This window comes from Podarcis gaigeae, assembly GCF_964106915.1.
Source record: "Podarcis gaigeae genome assembly, chromosome: 9".
In the NCBI taxonomy this organism is placed as follows: domain Eukaryota; kingdom Metazoa; phylum Chordata; class Lepidosauria; order Squamata; family Lacertidae; genus Podarcis; species Podarcis gaigeae.
The window spans coordinates 39,432,801-39,453,609 of record NC_139685.1 but is presented as its reverse complement, the minus strand read 5'-3'; the positions used below and the strand labels follow the sequence as shown (position 1 = coordinate 39,453,609).

General features: G+C 39.3%; 1 protein-coding gene and 1 long non-coding RNA gene across 3 annotated transcripts in view; one reads left to right on the top strand and one right to left on the bottom strand.

Moving 5' to 3' along the window:
• GUCY1B1 (guanylate cyclase 1 soluble subunit beta 1) overlaps positions 1-16,390 on the top strand; it is a 42,724-nt gene extending 26,334 nt beyond the window's left edge. The window contains exons 6-15 of one of the 2 annotated variants that reach the window (XR_014568070.1): positions 5,288-5,518; positions 6,003-6,119; positions 6,358-6,491; positions 7,784-7,981; positions 9,955-10,192; positions 11,424-11,564; positions 12,262-12,416; positions 13,116-13,242; positions 14,383-15,824; positions 15,859-16,390. Coding sequence is in view for 1 of the 2 variants with exons in the window: in XM_083755720.1 (XP_083611846.1) it covers positions 5,288-5,518; positions 6,003-6,119; positions 6,358-6,491; positions 7,784-7,981; positions 9,955-10,192; positions 11,424-11,564; positions 12,262-12,416; positions 13,116-13,242; positions 14,383-14,406 (1,365 nt within the window). In the remaining variant the exon portion in view is untranslated. Of the gene's footprint in view, positions 1-5,287; positions 5,519-6,002; positions 6,120-6,357; positions 6,492-7,783; positions 7,982-9,954; positions 10,193-11,423; positions 11,565-12,261; positions 12,417-13,115; positions 13,243-14,382 lie in introns of both variants that reach the window. The other variant, XM_083755720.1, reaches the window with a different exon arrangement.
• An 870-nt stretch (positions 16,391-17,260) lies between these two features.
• Positions 17,261-20,555, bottom strand: LOC310852589. Its single transcript, XR_014568295.1, has 2 exons — positions 19,698-20,555; positions 17,261-19,342 (listed from the first exon to the last, which is right to left on the bottom strand). It is a non-coding gene; the product is annotated as an uncharacterized lncRNA (long non-coding RNA).
• Positions 20,556-20,809: the final 254 nt, after the last annotated feature.

Here is a 20,809-nt window from a genome sequence, read left to right as displayed (position 1 = left end):
AAAGGAATAGCAACAGGAATGTTAAAAAGTGAGATCTGCAACAAAGTGTTGCAGTGTATCCTCACCTGGTATCATAAAATGTGATACCAATAAGGAGGGAAGAGACACATGTTTGGATTTTTTTTGTGGATTTTTCAGCAGGGCAATGCATATAAATGGATTTTATATATAGTCAAAATCATAGTGTGTCACAAAGAAGAGAGTTCAAATAGAGAATATAAGGCAGAGGAGCTTGTATGATCGCAAGGCTCAAATTTTCCACGCCAGATGTACTGTGTACCAGACAGCTATGACAAAATCAAATTACAGCCTGCCACAAACACAGAGACCATGTGAAAGTCAAAGTATGTCTAATAACTCAATCTATAGAATTGTGACACATAACTGTGAAAATACAAAAATACTAGCCAGTATGATCTGGAAGTAAACACACGCAGCCTTTTGAGTGGATAAGAAATTAAAGGAACCAAAAAAAGTCTACATTGGAGCGGTACAAAGATTGGAACATACTCCTATCTTTGTTGGTTTCCTATTTTTCTTCACGCAGTTGGCAAAGAGTTTGTTTTGTCTACAGCCTTCATAGATTTCTATTTTTAAAAGGTTGGGATTTATTCATTTCTTTTGCTAAATGTCAGGAAAATTATCCCAATAGCACTAAACTTGGGGAAATTGCACAAAAAGTATTTAGCCTGACAAGACACCTAGAAATCAGAATGCTTGATACTCATTTCACCTTGATTGTCACATTTAGCTTCAGGAAAAATGAACAGAGGCAGCTGTAGGATGGGAGACATGCAAGGGCAAAAGGATAGGCTATTACGGCATAAGGAAGATTGCCAAAATAGTTGATTTTTTATTCATTTGACTTTCTCTGCATATTTTGGGGGCTTGCTATGTTTTACGTAGGGCATGTGGGTTCCTGCCACCGCAACACGGACATGTGACATCACACACACTATGTGCAGTTGTCTGTGTGTGACATCACGCATTCACATTGCAGCAGCTGGCAGCAGCAGCAGTGGCTCCTCTTCGCAGCCAGCGAGGCACCCTTTTCCACAGGGAGGTGCTCAGACTTGGAGGCAGATTCTGTCCCCATGTCTGAGTTCCCTCACCCAGAAAAGGGTACCTCGCTGGCTGACTCTGGAGGACAGAGCTGAACTACTTCTCTCTTGGAGGCACCACCACTGCCACCTGCCGGCTTTTCTCAATGACTTTGTAGGTGCCCGGCTCCCACAATTATATTATTGTGGGTGCCCAGGCACCAACGGCCCCCTGGAGTTGGCTCCTATGGTAGGGACCCTGACCACCTTTGACCTGAAGCAAGCAGACAAGCAAACAACAATTTTATTGTCAATGAGCCATAAACTATGGTTAATCATAACTAACATTTTTTTGAAACAAATCAGCTTCATAAATCAAGGTTTGTAGTTGGTTTGCTACAGTAAACCATAGTACAGACATAATGGTTTCAGACGTAATTGAAGTGAAAGCTTCTCTTCTTCAGGGTGTCTCTGGAAAAGGGGAAGAGAGTTTGTGAAGGTTCATTCCTATAGTGATAAACTGTAATTTATTGTTACAGTATGTTTGAATGCCCTCTCACATTCCTTTCAGAGGAATACCACTGTCAGTCTGTTGCAGCTGAAACAACAGTCTTGTGGGACCATAATGTCCAAAGGATTTATTATGATACAAGCAGTTGTGGACTAGAATCCACTTTATCTTATGTAGTGTTAAATCAATGATAAATCAATAAGTCTTTACGTCCCATAAGACAAAAACATCTGATGAGATGTTTTTGTCTCATCAAAGGACACCCATTTTGGTGAAGTGTTTCATTAGTGCTGGGTCTCTTTTGAAGCTGCCATTGATCTAAACTACTACAATTGTGCAGTGAGTTAAATTTAGCTCAGGAGCTTTGTTCTGGTTGTATAAGCCAGGAGCATAACGTCTCTTTCAAAATCTAGTTGGCATATCTGTTCTTTTAAACCATAAAAGCACACACACCGCCATCGTTTGTTATTGAGCTGCCTTGGAGTATGTTAAGGAAAGGTGGGCTGTAATTTTTATACATAAAAAAGTCTGACCTAAACAGGGCTCCTTCTTTGCAAGCGAATTCCCTCCACTGCAACACACACACTCAAAGGAAATGCATTCACGTAAAAATGCTGCTTCACATATATCCTTGTCTCTCCCACAAATCTCCAGTTCCACGACAGTAAACGATCACATACCTATCTTACTTAATGTGTTTTTCCTGAAAAAAGTGAAAACATAGGACATACTACACTATTGCTTAGCATTTTCAAAAGCTAACTTTAATGCAACACAATGGACATAAGCACAAAACAATATAAAACTATCAATGTTTCCCAAAAATCTAAAAAAAATTCTGAAGGCCTTTTGTAAAGCAGTTTGAAGGCGTTTTCAAAACTCTCTCCCTTATAAATGCCACTTTTCACACAGCCAAGTGGGAACATCAGTTTTGCAGAAGATTTTATTGCAAAGCACAGGAGGAAGAATCTGCTAGATATCTCTTTGAAACTTAAAGAGTGATTTGTCTTCATTTTTATTGCTGTTACCATGGTGAAAGAGTACGTACGCATGATTGGTTGACGTAACTTGGTAGCTAGGTCCACAGAGGGAAACAAAAATCAAACTTTATTCCTGGCTATGTCGCTGCGGGTGATGCTCTTTCATTTATTTAATATTCCACAGTCGGGTGTTTAGCAAATTCCCGGACCTATTTGAAGTCATATAAAACTTGAGAAGCAAGGAGTTATCTAATTCTGCTTCTATGAACCTCAGATTTGTGTGTGTGTGTAACTTAGGTGTTTTGATTTTATGTTTTTTAAAAAAGACAATGTTATAAGTTACTTGAACATCTTTGAATAACAAGCAAATAACAAGTCTAATAAAAATAATAGTCATGTGTTCTACATGAGGACGTTTGGGGCAGAAATTCAGTATTTGCAGGAACAAGCCTCATTGGACTAAATGGAACTTGTTTCTGAGTAAACATGTAAGCAGCACAGGCACATACATCTTTAAAATGAAGTTAACAATAATTATTCTTGATGGAAAGTGCAAGAGAATGAAGTTGATGTGAAACTTGTACTCCTGAGGGAAAATACAATTTTTTTCTGGGAGTTTTCAAACACATTTTTGCATTCAACTCTAGAGTATTCTTTTTAAGAGGCATTATTTACTTAAGCTGCAGGTTTTAAGCACCACCCCTCCTCAGCAGCATGTATTCTGCCAATCACATCATCTTTTTTAACAGACACTCAATTGCTTTCATTTTTTTCCAGAATACAACGGAAATGTTTCTATTGATTTCAGCTGTGCTTTGGATCAAGCACTCACTTATTTTTTAGTGTTCCGACTCCTTCATGTCCTTCCCTTTCCTCCTTTATCTCAATTGCTCTTATTCATTTCAATTCAGCACTGTGAATTACTGTTGCAACTGTGCTATTATTGACACATACTCATTCGGTAGAGGTCATTGGAGACTGCAGAGCACTTGAACGAAACAGCAGATTGGTTTTCTGAAACTGTGGCGACTTGCTGCTGTTTGATAGTGGCAGTTTTTGAAATAGACTAGACAGTTTCATAAGTTTAGTGGCGGGGGGGGGGATGCTGCTAGTATTCTGCAGGGACTTTTATAATGTACAAATCATTTGGCTTGCATGTTTTCTTTCGTTATATTTTCAGCATTGTCCCAGGAGGGAGGGACTTTGAATAGAAAGAGACCTCCCACCAATAAGCAATATTTGTTAACATTGCAGGCTAAGCACTTCAGCCATAATGTTTTTGTCAAACCTTTGTATTGTTTTTATTTTATTTTAATTAGGGCTGAATTATTTAGTAAATTAATTAGTTGCATTAATAGAGTCAATAAACCTACGTCTTATCTAAAAAGGTGCAGCCGGTGAATTAGGCAGCAGATTATTTATATATTTTAAAACCCATATTCATTTCCTGTTTTGATATTATTAAAAGCTGTGGGTGGCAGGCACCATCTTAGAAAAAGCACCCCCTTTTTATATCCCAGAATAATAAGATGGTGGAAGCTGTGACATGTGCATGTTTTCCTAAAAACTATCAAAGTGTGTTTCAGTAGCTTTGTTTTAATATACAAGTCTATGCAGATTTTATAAATTGATCAGTTAATAATCCCACTAATTTATAAAGTTAGTCATCTAAGATTCTGTTAATGAAGTGGCAGTCTATGTTTTAATGGATTATTAAAAGAGGGGTGAAAATATAATCAGGAAGTTTTTTTTTAAAGGCAGTTATATCTTGCCTGATAAGATGAATTGTTTGATTTTCAAAATCTTGGCATTTAAAAGGGCATTGTCTGCTTTTCCACAGTCCTAATTATGAGACTTAACTACAATGGAGTGAACCACAGGTGGAATTGGTTCAGTTAATTTTGGAACTAGTCTTGCCAGTTAATTGCTTCTGTAGCCTTCTGTGCTGTAAACTGGATCCCTACCCTTGGCTGCTCTCCATCCCGAGAAAGGAACTGAGAGTCTGACAAGACCTCAGAAGACTGGGGTAACTTTTAATCCACCTGGCCCTCATGCTATACCCTCCAATACATTGACCCTGGAAACCAGGACATGCATCTTCCCGAGCTTGCTCCCACTTGAGTCACATGACCCATGCAAGATCACAAATCTGTGAGCTCGCAATCTCATGTGTTTCAGGGTGCCATGCTGAGAGCACGATGTCCAAAACTCGCTTGTCCTGATTTGTCCTGGGGTAGTTGACAGGTATGCCATGCATGGTGGTCAATACTTCTTAAAGTTGAGGCACTGCCTAGGGTTCCATTTCATTTCAAACCAGCCTTGGCCTTCAGATGGCCTGGAATGTATTTATTATTTCTTCTGCTGCTCAGTGGTCTGATGCTCTCACTGCTCTTTCTACATTTGAACATAAGTGTCAATCTTCTTTGTATATATTAATTTGTATGTTTAAGTCAGGATTGATGGAGCATTTTTTAGTATTAATATCAGCTGGTGATATTTTTTCCTCTCTGCCATGTTTCCATTAAAAAATAAATAAAATGAACATATTTCTATATAGACATCCTGCTCAAAAAAACAATGAAACAGAGTTGTGGTCAATGGACCCTCAAATCCAGGGTCAAAATCTGGAATTATGAAAATCAAGAATAGCTCTTGTTCATTGCTATAGAAGAATAACCCTAAAAAAAAAATGTTTTAAAAAGTAAAATTGCCCATAATTGTTGTTGTAATTCGGGTTTTTTGTTGTTGTTATTCAGGTTATTCAACAGAGAAATGAAGAGTGTGACCATATTCAGTTTTTAATTGAAGAGAAGGAGTCTAAGGAAGAAGATTTTTATGAAGACCTGGACAGATTTGAAGAGAATGGCACTCAAGAGTCTCGCATCAGTCCTTATACTTTTTGCAAAGCTTTCCCTTTCCATATTATATTTGATAGACATCTAGTTGTCACCCAGTGTGGCAATGCAATATACAGAGTCCTTCCACAGGTAAGAATTCTTATTTTACCTGAAAACCGTATACATTTTTATTGCTCGGTACTCCCACTACACTCCTAGTATGGACTCCTAGAACTCCAAAAGACATTTCACATTAATGCCTTTAACTAATTCCATCTTTGTCTTCATAAATGTGTCATAGTCCTTCATTTCAACAGCCTTTTAACCAATATTTTAACATTTTTATTTTTAATTTATTTTACATCTGTTGGAATTGATCAAAGGTCCACATAGGTCCCAAATCCTTCCATATTTTGAGTCATATGACTTGTTAGTCAGACAGTTTATTAATGTGGTAAAATCTAGTACTGTGCATATGTGTTTGTGTGTGGGGGGGGGGTACTCCTCAACATTGTACTGATAAATTAGCATAGATAGAGCATTGGGAAACAGAATTCAAATGCTACACATGATATAGAGTATAAAGAATTTCAGGTCTTTGAAATGAAATTTGTCTGTCTCATTTATATTTCAGCTCCAGCCAGGGTATTGCAATCTTTTGTCAGTGTTTTCATTGGTTCGGCCTCATATTGATATTAGTTTCCATGGAATCCTCTCACATATCAACACAGTCTTTGTGCTGAGGAGCAAGGTAACCATACTGTTCACCTGCCATTTTTCAATGATAATCATGTTTTACTTGGATAAACAATAGAACCTCAAATTTCTTTACCACATTTTGACATGTTTCTGCTTGGGTGAAACAGAAGTAAAAACAACCTTTGACTGTGGATAGCATTAAAGTAGTTTGTGGAAAGATATGAAAACATACAGACATAACTATGACACCTTTAGCTGCAGTTATGGGTTTTGGTTTTTTTCTTTACAAGGAAGGGCTGTTGGATGTGGAAAAGTTAGAGTGCGAAGATGAATTAACTGGAACAGAAATTAGCTGCTTACGCCTTAAGGGTCAAATGATCTACCTACCAGAAGCAGATAGTATTCTCTTTCTTTGTTCTCCAAGGTAAGCAAACACAGTTTGTGTATATTGCAGTGCATTGTTACAAAAACTTGTACAGTAACTCACATCTTACATGAGGGTTCAGTTCTAGGAGTCCACATGTATATCTAAAAATGCACAGGGACGTGGGTGGTGCTGTGGTCTAAACCACTAAGCCTCTTGGGCTTGCCAATTGGAAGGTCGGCAGTTCAAATCCCCGCAATGGAGTGAGCTCCCATTGCTCTTTCCCAGCTCCTGCTATCCTAGCAGTTTGAAAGCATGCCAGTGCAAGGTGATTAATAGGTACTGCTGTGGCAGGAAGGTAAATGGTGTTTCCATGCGCTCTGGTTTCTGTCACTGTGTTCCGTTTTGCCAGAAGTGGTTTAGTCATGCTGGCCACATGACCCGGAAAGCTGTCTGTGGACAAACACTGGCTCCCTCAACCTGAAAGCGAGATGAGCACTGCAACCCCATAGTTGCCTTTCACTGGACTTAACCGTCCAGGGGTTCTAAAAATGCATAAAGCCAGGAACCTAGAGTCCCTCCCCCACCTACTTTCCAATACCCAGTAAGTTCTTGCCCAGATTTGGGGAGGAGGCTTTGCCTTACACTGCCTTCCCTAAGCCAAGTAAGCCCACAATCACAGCTTTGTGCAGGTGGGTCAGGGGGAAATGAATAAATGTAGGGTGGGCTTCCTCTGCTCTCCATTTGTTTATTTAACCCCCCCAACCTGCTCCCCCCCCCAAGGAGCTTCATGAAATGATTTAGATTGGGAAAATGGTCAAAGCCTCTTTCTCACCACCACTGCTTTGATGGGAGGTCTAGACATGGATCTCCTTAATCACCTCTGTTTTGGCCATTTGGCTTAAACATTTCCAGGACAACATTCTTCTGGCACAGTAACATAAGCCCATTAATGGCAGAACTTGCTAGTTTCAGATATAGTGATCTGCATCTGCTCTGTGCCTTCTTATTCCCTATAATCCTCTGTTATGATATATGAAAGAAGGTCTTTGAGTAGCAGGCAAACTCACAGCACTGTCACATCATGGTGTTTCTGTAGTGATTTTAATTGTTTGATCGCACTTCTCCATTCTCAGCTTTATCTCTCCTCCCTGTGTTGACAGGGTAGAAAAGGCGGCATATTCAGTGCATATTAAATAATGAGGTAGAGGTTCTCTCTTACTTTGGAGTAGTGTCAAAATATATTTGCAAATTAATTTGATCAGTGTTTTTAATGGCTGTGCAAGACAAATCTGAGTGCCAGGTTTAACCCACCATTTCCCCAACTGGTCTTTTGATTATTTGTATTACAGTGTGATGAATTTGGATGACTTAACTAGAAGAGGGCTATATCTGAGTGACATTCCACTGCATGATGCTACCCGTGATTTGGTCCTTTTGGGAGAGCAGTTCAGAGAGGAATACAAGCTGACTCAAGAGTTGGAGATACTAACAGACAGGCTTCAGCACACATTAAGAGCACTGGAAGATGAGAAGAAAAAGACAGACACGTAAGAGTTTATCACTCAAGTTTACATGAGAAACAGTGGAAGTAGTGGAATTATTTTCCGTCCTAACCTGTATTTTGAGGCTTCACAAACACATCTGATTTTGAATTGTCCTGTTAGTCAGTGACTCTTTACCGCATGCATTATTGCCATAATTCTTGCAAAATTCTTAATGAACTTCTTGAATGGATGTCCATGTCAACCTCTGTCTAAGATCTGATTCTGACCTATTAAAAGTTTTAGATCATGCATGTCCCTGTATTATTCCTCCCACTTCTGTATTATGAGGCTGCCATTTACCTAATGATTATCAGTTTAACTTAGTGGAATAGTTAATATTTTATGAATCACTATTATGAAACTATGGTGTTTCGTTTTAGAAATGTTGACATTTTGGTTTAAGGAGTTCCTACCTTGGACAGGATAGCCTTCTCAGTCTTGGTATCAGTGATGTGGGGCTGATTCACACATCACACTGATTGTAGAGATACCAGCCACCAGAAGATTCCAGCAGGTGCATGCAGGTCTTTATTGTAATGGCGGCGGTCCACATTCTAAGCTGTTCTGAATGTCATAGGTAGGCCAGGAATCACTGTTTACAGTAGTGAGCATTTGACATAGTCACTGACCCTCTTTAATAGTTTTATGCCTTCTGACAATCTGAATATGATTACAAATTGGAGCTGGTATGTGAAAATAAGGACACAAACAAGTTAAATGAAAATTAATACCTATTAACTCATTCAGAATACTATATTAAGTCACTGAATAGCTGTGTAAACTGTATTTCAATGGGCTCAAAATGAAAGCATTCTGGAAGGCTTCATGTACTAATCTTTGAAGGAAAGCATCCCCTTTTATTGTTATCTCCCTTCATTATCTTTCTTCTCTCTGTTTTCTTCCCTCTGTCTGTTTTCCCTCAACGTCTCATTAGCTTTTATGTCTTGGATCCTAATGTTTGTTTACTGGCACATAATCTATCTATCACAACCTGAATCAGTTGAGCTTTCAGAATAATAAAATATTTCTGGACACCATAAAAACTTAGGAAAAAGCTGGCTCGGGAGATCTTTGTTTAATTTGCATGCACATAACTTAAGGGCTAAACAAGATTCACACAATTAGCAATTATTAGGGGTAAAAGGTTAACGCTGCATGTCAGGATTCTGATCTGTATCAGGGCCCACACACTTCCAATTTGCTTTTAAAAAGCCATTCACATAATTCCTAATTGTGTGAATGGCATCTCATCTAGTCTGAACCATACAATCTAAGTACCTTTTATGTGTAGTCTTTAGAATGAAACATTTCGCTTTTTGTGAATATTGTGCTTTGCAATTTTTTGGGGTGGTGGTGGGGAGACAGTAAATAATAAAATGTGAGCATATAACCCTCTATCTGATAATGGATATCTCTGCTGAAATATCAATTTATCCAGACTGGAAGTGCTTGTGGGTGTGTATATTCATCTCACTGTTGCTTGTTTGACCATAGGCATTGGTGACAAGGGAAATGAATACATATAACATGGTTAACTGTGCCTCTGTTGGGCCATTTTCATTTTTCTTAAAGCTATTGCCTGTCCCCAACCATTCTCCAGATAAATCTAAAGTATGTGACTTCTTTGTGAAAGATTAAGGGCACATTCCATGGAACATTACATATTTTTATGTACCATCAATTTCAACTACAGAGATTTAAGCACACGTCCTTAAGAGTTTAGCAGTGCTTTCTCATACCTATATAGTTTTGCCCATTTTATCTTTCAGTATTCTAGGAACATTTTTAATGCACACCAATGTCTGGTGCTTAAAGAGTATTACTTCTGCCATTAATAAATTTTTTTAATAAGTGACTGTTGGAAACCTAAAATGTAAAAAATCCGCTTACACATGAAAAACTCATTACACAAAAAAATGACTCATGTTTTTCTCTTCCTTTTTCTTTCTTTACTATTACTATCCAACATTATGTAGCTTGCTGTATTCTGTCCTTCCTCCATCTGTGGCCAATGAGCTGAGGCACAAGCGCCCTGTGCCAGCAAAGCGCTATGATAATGTGACCATACTTTTTAGTGGCATTGTTGGGTTTAATGCCTTCTGTAGTAAACATGCCTCTGGAGAGGGAGCCATGAAAATTGTCAATCTCTTAAATGACCTTTACACAAGATTTGATATCCTGACTGATTCACGAAGGAACCCCTTTGTTTATAAGGTAAGCACCACTGCTTCATTTCTGATTTTTTGTTTGTTTGAGATAATGCTGCATTAAATGAAAATTAAAGTAGAAACAGCCCTGTAATGATGAAAATATTATCTGAGCTCAGTTCTATGGAGTATTAGAATTTCCCATTGATGCAATAATGGTTTAATTCTTGGCAAGAGAAAACATCGCACTGAAATAAATTTATTCTGAAGACAAAATAGCTGCATCAATGTTGACTACAGAAATTGGGGGAAGTGAGCTCCTGTCTCCAAAACACTTTACTGATGCTTCTTTCTGAATCCAAATACCTGAGGCTAAGCTGTGATTTGTCTTAGTGTCATGTCCAAGTCATGATTTGTCTCACTTGAGACAAGAAATCAGCTGTAGCTAAGGTTTGTTCTTTGTTTACTACTCATGTTTTGAGAAACAAACCATAAGCCAATGTTCAGATGCTAAGCCAAACCATGGCTTACCTCTGGATAGTGTGGTAGTAGGAGGACTGAGAAAGGAATGCAGCCACTACAGTCTTTGCTCCAGGAACCTGCATGTTTACTTGTTCACAATTTGTTTGGGCCTCTCCCCACCCCTGATTTATTTTGTTTGTTTGATGCAACAATAGCTAGAACAGTCTCCAAGTGTTTTAGCTAATAGCGAGTTAGATAGATCAAGACTCTTGCCCCTGAAGAAGATTGTCTTCTAAATGTATTTGGCTGGGTATATCATATGCTATAATCAATTATATTTTCCAATCTGAAATTTTGCTTGGGTTTCATTTTTGTTTGTTTTTTGGTGCCACCCTTCCTTTCCTTCTTCATTAAGCTTTCTACACTAGGCCTCTACATTTGCTACCTATCTAAAAAAAATGTACTTTTCTCTGATTCTTCTATATTTATACCATACGTTACTTTTAGAAAGCATCCTGTGATGGGGCACAGATCAATGGGCTTCATCCAATGGAGTGCTAAGTTAAAGTCACTTGGCGGTATACTTGTGCTGCCGGAACATTGATACACATGGGAAAACACAAGCACATTACTAAAGATGGTTGCACAACAGATTGCACAACAAACTTTTATTAGTGCAACTGTTGTGTTGGATTCCTTTGTTGTGCAACCTTTAAACTGTACCATCTCCTAGTGCAAGGGCCCTTTCTGTTTCAAAGGTATGGCTAGTGTTTGTAATAACACTGTTTCCATGTAACCAAGAAAATGGAATAACTTCCAACTTCACATTTTATTAGGTTGAGACAGTTGGAGACAAGTATATGACAGTAAGTGGCTTGCCAGAGCCATGCATTCACCATGCACGTTCTATTTGCCACTTAGCATTGGATATGATGGAAATCGCTGGACAGGTTCAAGTTGATGGAGAGTCTGTACAGGTTAGTAATTGACAACATGCTACTGGTCCAACTTTCAAGTATGTGTAGCCTAGAAACCATGGGGCAAGATCGTACAAGACCAGTATTGGGCACTGATGCAGAATGCAACAGGGAATGGTTGAGGAATACCACCAAACTAAATATACTTCCATGTGAGAATTACTCCATATTTCTTCCCACCATTCTCATCAGTGCTTCCCCTTCCCCTTGATAGTGTGCATTGAGATTGGTGGTCTGGATCATGCTGAGGTTGTTAGGTTGTTCCTTCCCTGAAGACTGGTGCTTGGGACAGATGAAGGGGACATTAGGAGAATGTGGGTTGAGATAATACAGCAACATTGTTCCATCCTCTTGTAGGATAACTCTGTCTTTTGGAAGCTCTTTTGCTTAACAAGCACTCAGGTAGTGGCTTCGCTTGTTTTATTTTTTTTAACAAAGTTTTATATATCCCTTTGTTGTAGTGAAGCTTCTAAGTCGTTTACAGAAATATTAAAATTACCAGGGAAACAATTTAGAAGTAGTTGTGCAATGGTTACATTTATCTCCCCACAAATGCTAAGCCATCTACCCACTACTTATGTAATTGTTTATCGTTCAAATGCAAAATTGCAATGCTGTATGCATTTCACTTCAAACAACTTGGTAACATCTTTTTATTATTGTTACTGTTCATCTATATTTTTGTTCATTTTAAAAGATAACAATAGGCATCCACACAGGAGAAGTAGTCACAGGTGTAATTGGCCAAAGGATGCCCCGTTACTGTCTTTTTGGAAACACTGTTAATCTAACAAGCAGAACAGAAACCACTGGGGAGAAAGGAAGAATCAATGTCTCTGAATATACTTACAGGTGAGAAATTGAGTGTACAGATGGCTTATAGCAATATCCAGAAAACAGCTTTCTTAGAACAATGGGCTCACTTTTTCATTTTTCATAACCACCTTATATCAGCTGTTATTTTTTTGGGGGGGGGCACACTGCCAATACTTATCTGCATCACAGAGCAATTATAACCCCTGGCTAGGGAACAATCAGACAGAGTGGAGAGAGTATATCTGACAGAGTGGGAGATTTTTCTTTTTTGCTGTACCAACTCTAGGCTGCCACGATTGAGAGGTACATAGATTGTGACCTTTGGCAGATCCATAAGACTTTGGATCAGGCAGATTCAAAATTGCTGGCAATTTGGGCCTTCCCAAAGGCTACCACAAGTAGGAAAAATGCTGCTGGAGGCTTCCTGTCTGACTGGGTACAATGAGGACCTCCGTAGTGATGGAGCTCTCCCCTGTCATCAGAGATCATAAGAAGGTCAACTCTTCCAAATCTTAAAACCCTCCAGCTGCAAAGATCAGGGGGTTACAGTTGCATTGTTAGTGCGAGCAATTGTTCCATATGGAGAAAGACAATCACCTTCAGATACTCTGGGTGTTATAATCTCTTTAATACGTATTCAGACATCTTTAGTGTATTGCAAGTCTTGGCCTGAAAGCACTTCATGAAAGTTTATTTTGCAATTAATCATTTAGTTATATCTCTTTTTATTTGCAGGTGTCTAATGGCTCCTGAAAATTCAGACCCACAATTCCATCTGGAACACAGAGGTCCCGTTTCCATGAAGGGTAAAAAAGAACCAATGCAAGTTTGGTTTTTGTCCAGAAAGTGCACAGAGACAGAGGTATGACTAATCAAAAAGTACTTTTAAAAAGAAGATGCACAGAATATGTATGAACAGTCAGACTCATGACAGACATTGTTTTTCTTGCAAAATTCAATGTTCCCTCGAAGAAATTAACCTTCTTTTTTAAACCCATTAATATATTTCTTGACAATATATTAATTTGTCCCTGGTGTTTATGCATTTGTTAGAAATCAGGCTTTCTGCTTCAAAAAGTCAACGAGAGAGCGCTAAATCTTTAAATTTTAATCTCACACACTTTCTATGTCCTACTTTGCTGGAACTGGTATTATGCAATGTCTGTGCCTAGGACTAGCAGAAATTTCTGACCTTGCTTCTCTTCATTTAAAATGATATTGCTGTCAGTCACCTGTAATATGCACACAACATCCCCTTAGTATTTGTTTTCAGAAACGGATTGATTTTACCAAAACATATTTGCAATTTAGCCTTACATAAAATTGAAAGCCACTATTTGCTGAAGCTCTAAAGTTGAAAACTCTTCACTCCAAATAAATTGCTTTAAAGTGGTAAAGTGCATAGTAATTATGGCATCCTAATGAGCAGGCTTTACTATAGAGCAATAGATTTATATTCTAACAAATTGTGAACTGCTAGCAGAAGTAGCTAACTAATTGCTTTAGTGTGCAGTCCTAACCCCTGCCTTGCTGGGATGGGGCTTGAAGAAGCTGCACAGCCAGTGCTCCATCCCTAGTGCTCATGCCATCCAAGGCAAAAGAAGGGGGTGGCAGGAATAAAATGTCCCTCTCAGAGAACCTGCCTGAATTGGACCTATTTCTGCCCTACTGCTGGCATATGACAGCAGCAGAGTCCTGTTTTAAAATGGGAATTTTCTCAAACATCAATATTGTTGAACGTTCCAGATTCCACAAGGCAATTGGAGACCTCCGTGAGGAGGTATTTTCTTATTTTATAGGAATTTAAACTATCAAGTGCACTTGAGAGTAACTCCCATGGTTAAATATGGGTTAGTGTCACTACCAAGATACATAAAGTATGTGCTTCCTCAAACACCGTTTTAATTTGTTGCACCCATGTGAGAATATATCTTAACTTATCACACATTATTACCACAAGCTCAACTGTTTCCTTTTCAAACTTTTCTCGCATGCCTTCAAGGATGTAACGCATGATGCTAACTGAGCCAGGCGAAATGCAAGAGGACAAAGAACAGAGTGGAACACTGTGTCCTGCCACTAATACAGCCTGTTTGTAATTAGATGTGACTGCTGTTGCTACATTTGTGTCTCTTCTGTTTGTTCATCCGAAGTGTGCCAAACAATAACATTTTCACTAAGCTCCTCTGGCCCCCTCCCACTGTGCTGCTCTTTGGTCACTCCCCTTTTGATATTGTAGTAGGTCTTCTGTGGGTCTGTGTATCTCAATGTCTTTGGTCTCCCATTCTTTATCTAACACAAACTTTTTCACATGCCATAAGGGATATAGTGCTTCACACATATGCTTCTCATCTACATCTTTAGTGACTAATCACCACGATCTTTATGATGCTGTAACTCAAATTGTTTCTGCGAGGGAAAAAATTCCAATTGATAGCAAGCATCATGAGCTCAGAGAACTGATATTTTTATAGCCGTGATTTGGCATTTTGTTGTAAAGTTTATACTAATCCATCTGCTTTCCTCCAATCTGCTATTGTGAAATATTGCAGTTTGTTCTAGAAGGTAGCTTCAGTACGCTGGTGGTTGCTCTTTTACTATGTATTGACTGTCTGCTGATGCAACATACACATTTTGTACATGGAAGAGAAGGGTAGGTTGTTTAATATTATGTTATAGTAGGAAATGTGAGTCAATTTCTGTTCTAAATCTAATTGTGTTCTCTCCTATTTCTCCTACTGAATTCTGGGGGTGAAGATGATTCATGCATACTTGCATAATAGGTTGTTGGACAACTTTTAATATAATGCATAATGATATTATTACTTTTTAGACCAGGGGACATTTCAAAGAAAAAAAATTGGATACCCAACCTTGAGGTCCATAATAATGAAGAATTTGGGGGGCTTTATTCTGAAATTCAGAAGTTTGTTCTGAAATTAGGAGACCTATAATAAGTCACAGGTCTCTGTCATTCTGCTTCTTGCAAGGCCCATACAGAGGCATTGGCAAAGAGTGTCCCATGTGACATATACAGTATAGGCATATGCAAAATGACCCCGAATGCACAGCATGGTTAGGCTACAAAGCATGGATTAGGCAAATAGCTGTTCCTCCCCACAAAAGTATCCAAGAATACAAGTAAGATTGTTATTGAAGAAAATGCCATGCTTTGTACTTTTTAAAGGAAGAAGTCGCTCTCCAAAGGCACTAGGAATTTTAAAACATTAGGCTTCTACCATACAGTCTTTTCTGTTGCCCTGTCTCTCTGGGCAGAGCACCAGGAATGATCAGATGTGCACTATGCAAGAAGCCTATTTCCACAATTAGCATGGTGGCAAAACCCGCTGTGCATTCTTGAAGATTCCCCTTGAAATTTGCTTTCCCCAGGATCTGGTCAGAATGCTGTCTTGGGTGAAATTGAGGCAACGGTATTATTTTATAGTATTTCCCGGTAAGTGAAAGATATGTTTTATAGTATTTCCCGATAAGTGAAAGATATGTTTTGGATATAGTTATCAAGCCTTGTTTTATTGCTTGAAAAAAAAGTATGTCCATTATTATATAAAGAACCTTCATTATCCAGGTTCATCATATGTGTGCCTACATAGACCCGTGTAAATGTGAGCTGCACTTGTATTTTTATGAACTTCTGATTATCTTGTATTCCAAACCTGTCAGAACTAATGAGCTCAGTTTAGATATATTGTAGGAATAATACAATGACTCCTAATTCATTTCATATTTTTTGATGATGCCTTTATAAGATATGAACATGTACATATATGTATATATACATAAATATGAATGTAATGTATAAAATTTGTCAGTCTCTAGTTTATATACATATATATATCTAACCAACATAAAATATATGTATAAATGTTTTATGTTAAGGTGTATAAGGAAGGTCTTTAAATTATGGGCTTTTTCTCACTGAAAGGGTTTCTCCCTGTGGAAAACCATATGTTAATATTGGAAATGGTATAATAAATACAATTTATCCCCTATCTTCTGAATTAAGTCTCCCTTATTTAAGTAGATCATAATCCAAGGGTGGGGAGTATTAGGCCCTGCCTCACATATGAAGAGTTTTTGCCTGGCCGGAATGTGTCCTTGAGTGATGCCTCTTGCTTGTTCGGATGGTGTTTGTGAGTTTGCATAGAAGCTAGCCTGCTGTAGAAAGGTGAACGTTTACATGTGTTGCTCCTCCCACTTTTGCCTCTGCCCCCACCAACCATTGGCACATGATGCATAGAAGATTGGACAGAAGTGAATGTGGCCCTCAGGCTGAAGAAGGTTATATTCACCCTTGTTGTAGCCCATGGCTTGATCGCAGACTCACTGAATCCGTAGGCTGCATTCCATTGCAAACCATAGAGCTGAGATTTTGACGGTTGATTTCCAGAAATCTATGAATCACGCACCCAAAAAATCTCAAGAATTTTATAGGTCAGATTGGGCCTGCTAGTGTATGTCATGCTGCATTTGCTTTAGGGTCTATTTGGATGCTCTGCTAAGCGAGAAGAAAGTGTATGTGAGCCCTGCTTTCTCTGTCACCACTTTTGCATCTCCTAGGAAGGGGAGGTTTCCCTCCTCACTACTTTAGTAGAATCTTCAAAGCCAGCCTGTTTATAATAGAGCTTAAATTTGTACTGTAATAGCACACATCTTTTCATTTTGCATTATTCATTTAGGTTCCAGCCCCAAACACACTTACTTAGGGGACTGATGCCTGAGTGTTCAAATTTATGTGCTATGTTGGCTGAGGTCCATATTTTCATTGTACTTTATGTTCCAAAGGAAAATCTTATTAGAACCAAATACTAGAATTTTCCACACCTGCAAAACAAGCAAACAAAAAAGAAACTCACATAAGGTTAGTTTCCATAAAAGTTAAAGCAGCTCAGTATATTTTATTTTCTTCCAGCATTGCAATCTATAATACTGCATCAGAACTGCAGAGCTGATTAATGCCAGAAACAGCTGCTATCAACAACAGTTCAAAGCCTTTAAAATGACAGGAATGGTAGCTGCTAGAGACAAATCATGGTGGGTACAAGATACGAAGAGCCTTAAGGTTTCCAGCACCATCGTTCCTTTAACATTGGTGCAAATCTATCACACACTTCTTAATTATAACCATGCTTCTGGGGGCACTAAATGGCTTTTGAAAAAAAGATGCTCCGCGCTCTCATTTTAAATTCCTGTTTGCAACAGTCTGAACCATGCCATCAATAGAGCTAACAGTACAATCCTATGAATAGTCACTTAAAAATAAATCATTTTGAGTGCAAAGGGGCCAACTCTGAACTACGTGTATATAGAAATGCACTGTTAATCAGATTCGTTGTAGCATGGCATAAATTGCAGTACTGTCAGGTGTCCCATAAGAGCTGCTCAGTTCAATTTATACCAATCATGCTGCCCTTGCCACATAAAGAAAAAACCCACAGATATGTTTAAGGTATGTGCCTTATGCAGGGGCACCCCAAGAACTTTCCTGAAGAAAGAGAAGATTGTGCTCCCTCACCCACATTCCAGGAATATAAGCTACCCAGGGTGGCAGTTAAATCTTCAACAGTGGTGCTGGGACATCGTCCTCCTCCACATCCAAGGGCAGCCAAGTAGCTTAGGTTGTGCAGTGCTGCCCATGTTGCACACTCAGTTCTGTCCTCTTAAGACCACCACTAACTCATCACTGCTTGATGACTTGTTCTTCAGCAGGCAATTGAGTAAGATAGCCAGCCAGTTCCGGCCAGCAACAAGTAAGAATTGCTGCTACCAGGACACTAGTCCACAAGCACAAGAGTTGCTAGAGGATGACCTCAGGAGGACCAGCCAGGGGAAAGCTGCCACTGCCTTCAACCCCCCAAAATCTGCCTCACTCTGCCTAATGGTACAGTTGGCTGAGTTGTTTGCACTATAAAAACTGAAATGGGTCTTTCCCTCATTTCCGTAAAAATTCACAGGTGGCCATTTGTCTATAAATTAATAGCCAACGTGAAAATGCTGAATGTGAGTGGGTTGTAAAGTTAGAAATAAAACAATAACTGACATACAGGGTTTAAATAGAGGTCATGTCAAGATACTGGGATTCCACAGACTTTGTGCTGAGCTAAAACAATACACTTCACAGAATGGAAGAAAAGGATATGCATAATAGCAAATGGGGAGAGCTGTGCATACTTGTGAACACTTTTTTTAAAAATTGGAGCATATCTAACTTTCCAGTAGTAATTAGGTTCTTGCTATGAAAATGCAAGTTAAGTTTAGAGGTATGGGGAAGCCTGATACTGAGAATAGCTGATATCAATTCACAACATATTTGAATTTTTTGAAAGGTCATTTCCTCACTGTTTTCGAGAAGTTCTGTGAAAAACCACATGCAGACATATGTTCCAGAGTTCACACTCTGAGGTGAGATCAGGCAGTTGCAATGAAGATGGTTGCTAAGCGAAAACAAAAACAAAACAAAACAAAAAACTCAGTTTCATTTCTAAATAAGGATGGATATATTATTGTCCTGAAGCCATAATATTGTATAATTAACGGGATTTTAAAAAGTCAGTAAAAGACTCAGCAGACAATCTATTCAAAGCATATTGGCATTTTAGAATGGAGGACCGGCTAGAATCAATACCTATTGTAAAAGTCATGTTCTCTCTTATTCAGCTGGCCTGTTTGAGTTGTCATTATGGTATTTAACCATTAGTTGATGTGTCCTTCTGCCGTGTGCTCTTGCTGCATAATCAATTCTGCTGTACAATGTTTGTACCTCAAAATTGGCATGACATAATTTAAACTATTTTGAAGTGGTGAGGTGTTTACTGGTGATTCAGATTTTGGTGCTGATATTACAAACTGTCATAAAGACAATTCTCCATATAAACAGAACTTTGCACTGGCTTGTTTAAAACCTGAAAGTATTTAAATAAATGGATGATCTACTAGACTGAAGCCTTCCGCTGTGGGTTAAACCATAGAGCATAGGACTTGCTGATCAGAAGGTCAGCAGTTCGAGTCCCTGCGACGGGGTGAGTTCTCATTGCTCGGTCCCTGCTCCTGCCAACCTAGCAGTTCGAAAGCACGTCAAAGTGCAAGTAGATAAATAGGTACCGCTCAGGCGGGAAGGTAAACGGTGTTTCCGTGCACTTCTCTGGTTTGCCAGAAGTGGCTTAGTCATGCTGGCCACATGACCCGGAAGCTGTACACTGGCTCCCTTGGCCAATAAAGCGAGATGAGTGCCGCAACCCCAGAGTCGGTCACAATTGGACCTAATGGTCAGGGGTCCCTTTACCTTTACTAGACTGAAGCCTTCCTGCATATTTCCCAACAGCCCCTGTGTGCACATATAGCATCTGCATGCATACAGGGACTTTTTTGATCTTTGTTTCTGACTTGCACTTGATGCCACTCTTGGAGTTACCCTGACTTTCAGGAGCAACATTTCAGGGTATGTAAATAGCTTCTGTGGGAAACCTGGCCTTTGGATCCCAAACTGTTTATTTTAACTGATCAGTAAACAGTAAGCTCCATTGATCACTGGTTATGTTTGAGTGACTTTTTGAGTTAGCTAAACTATGGCAGAAAGTCACAGACCGTGCTGTTACATTTCAAGAGGTGGCAGTGTCCTCCACAGGCCAAGTGGTGTAGGCTGTCATGATGTTTCCCTTCGGTCCTTAAGGATTTCAAAGAACTAATTGTTCAGCTGAAAAATAGCAAAGCCAGACCACTTACTAGTTTAAAATAAGTCACACATCCTACATGCCATCATTATGTTGTGCTCCTTCAGGAGAAAGTAATGGAAAATATATGGACGGAATAATAATAATCCTCAAATAAAGGTAAAGTGGGTGGCACTGTGGTCTAAACCCCTGAGTCTCTTAGGCTTGCCGATGGCAAGGTCAGTGGTTCAAATCCTCACGACAGGGTGAACTCCTGTTGTTCTGTCCCAGCTTCTGCCAACCTAGCAGTTCAAAAGCATACCTGTGTGAGTAGATAGGTGCCGCTGTGGTGGGAAGGTAAATGATGTTTCCCTGTGCTCTGGCACTTGTCACTGTCCTCCAGTGTGGTGTAGTGGTTAAGAGCGGTAGTCTCGTAATCTGGTGAACCGAGTTCGTGTCTCCGCTCCCCCACATGCAGCTGCTGGGTGACCTTGGGCTAGTCACACTTCTTTGAAGTCTCTCAGCCCCACTCACCGCACAGAGTGTTTGTTGTGGGGGAGGAAGGGAAAGGAGAATGTTGGCCGCTTTGAGACTCCTTCGGGTAGCGATAAAGCAGGATATCAAATCCAAACTCTTCTTCTCTTCTTCTTCTTCTCCGTGCACTGGTAATGGTTTAGTCATGCTAGCAACATGACCTGGAAAGCTGTCTGTGGACAATCGCCGGCTCCCTTGGCCTGAAAAGTGAGATAAGTGCCGCACCCC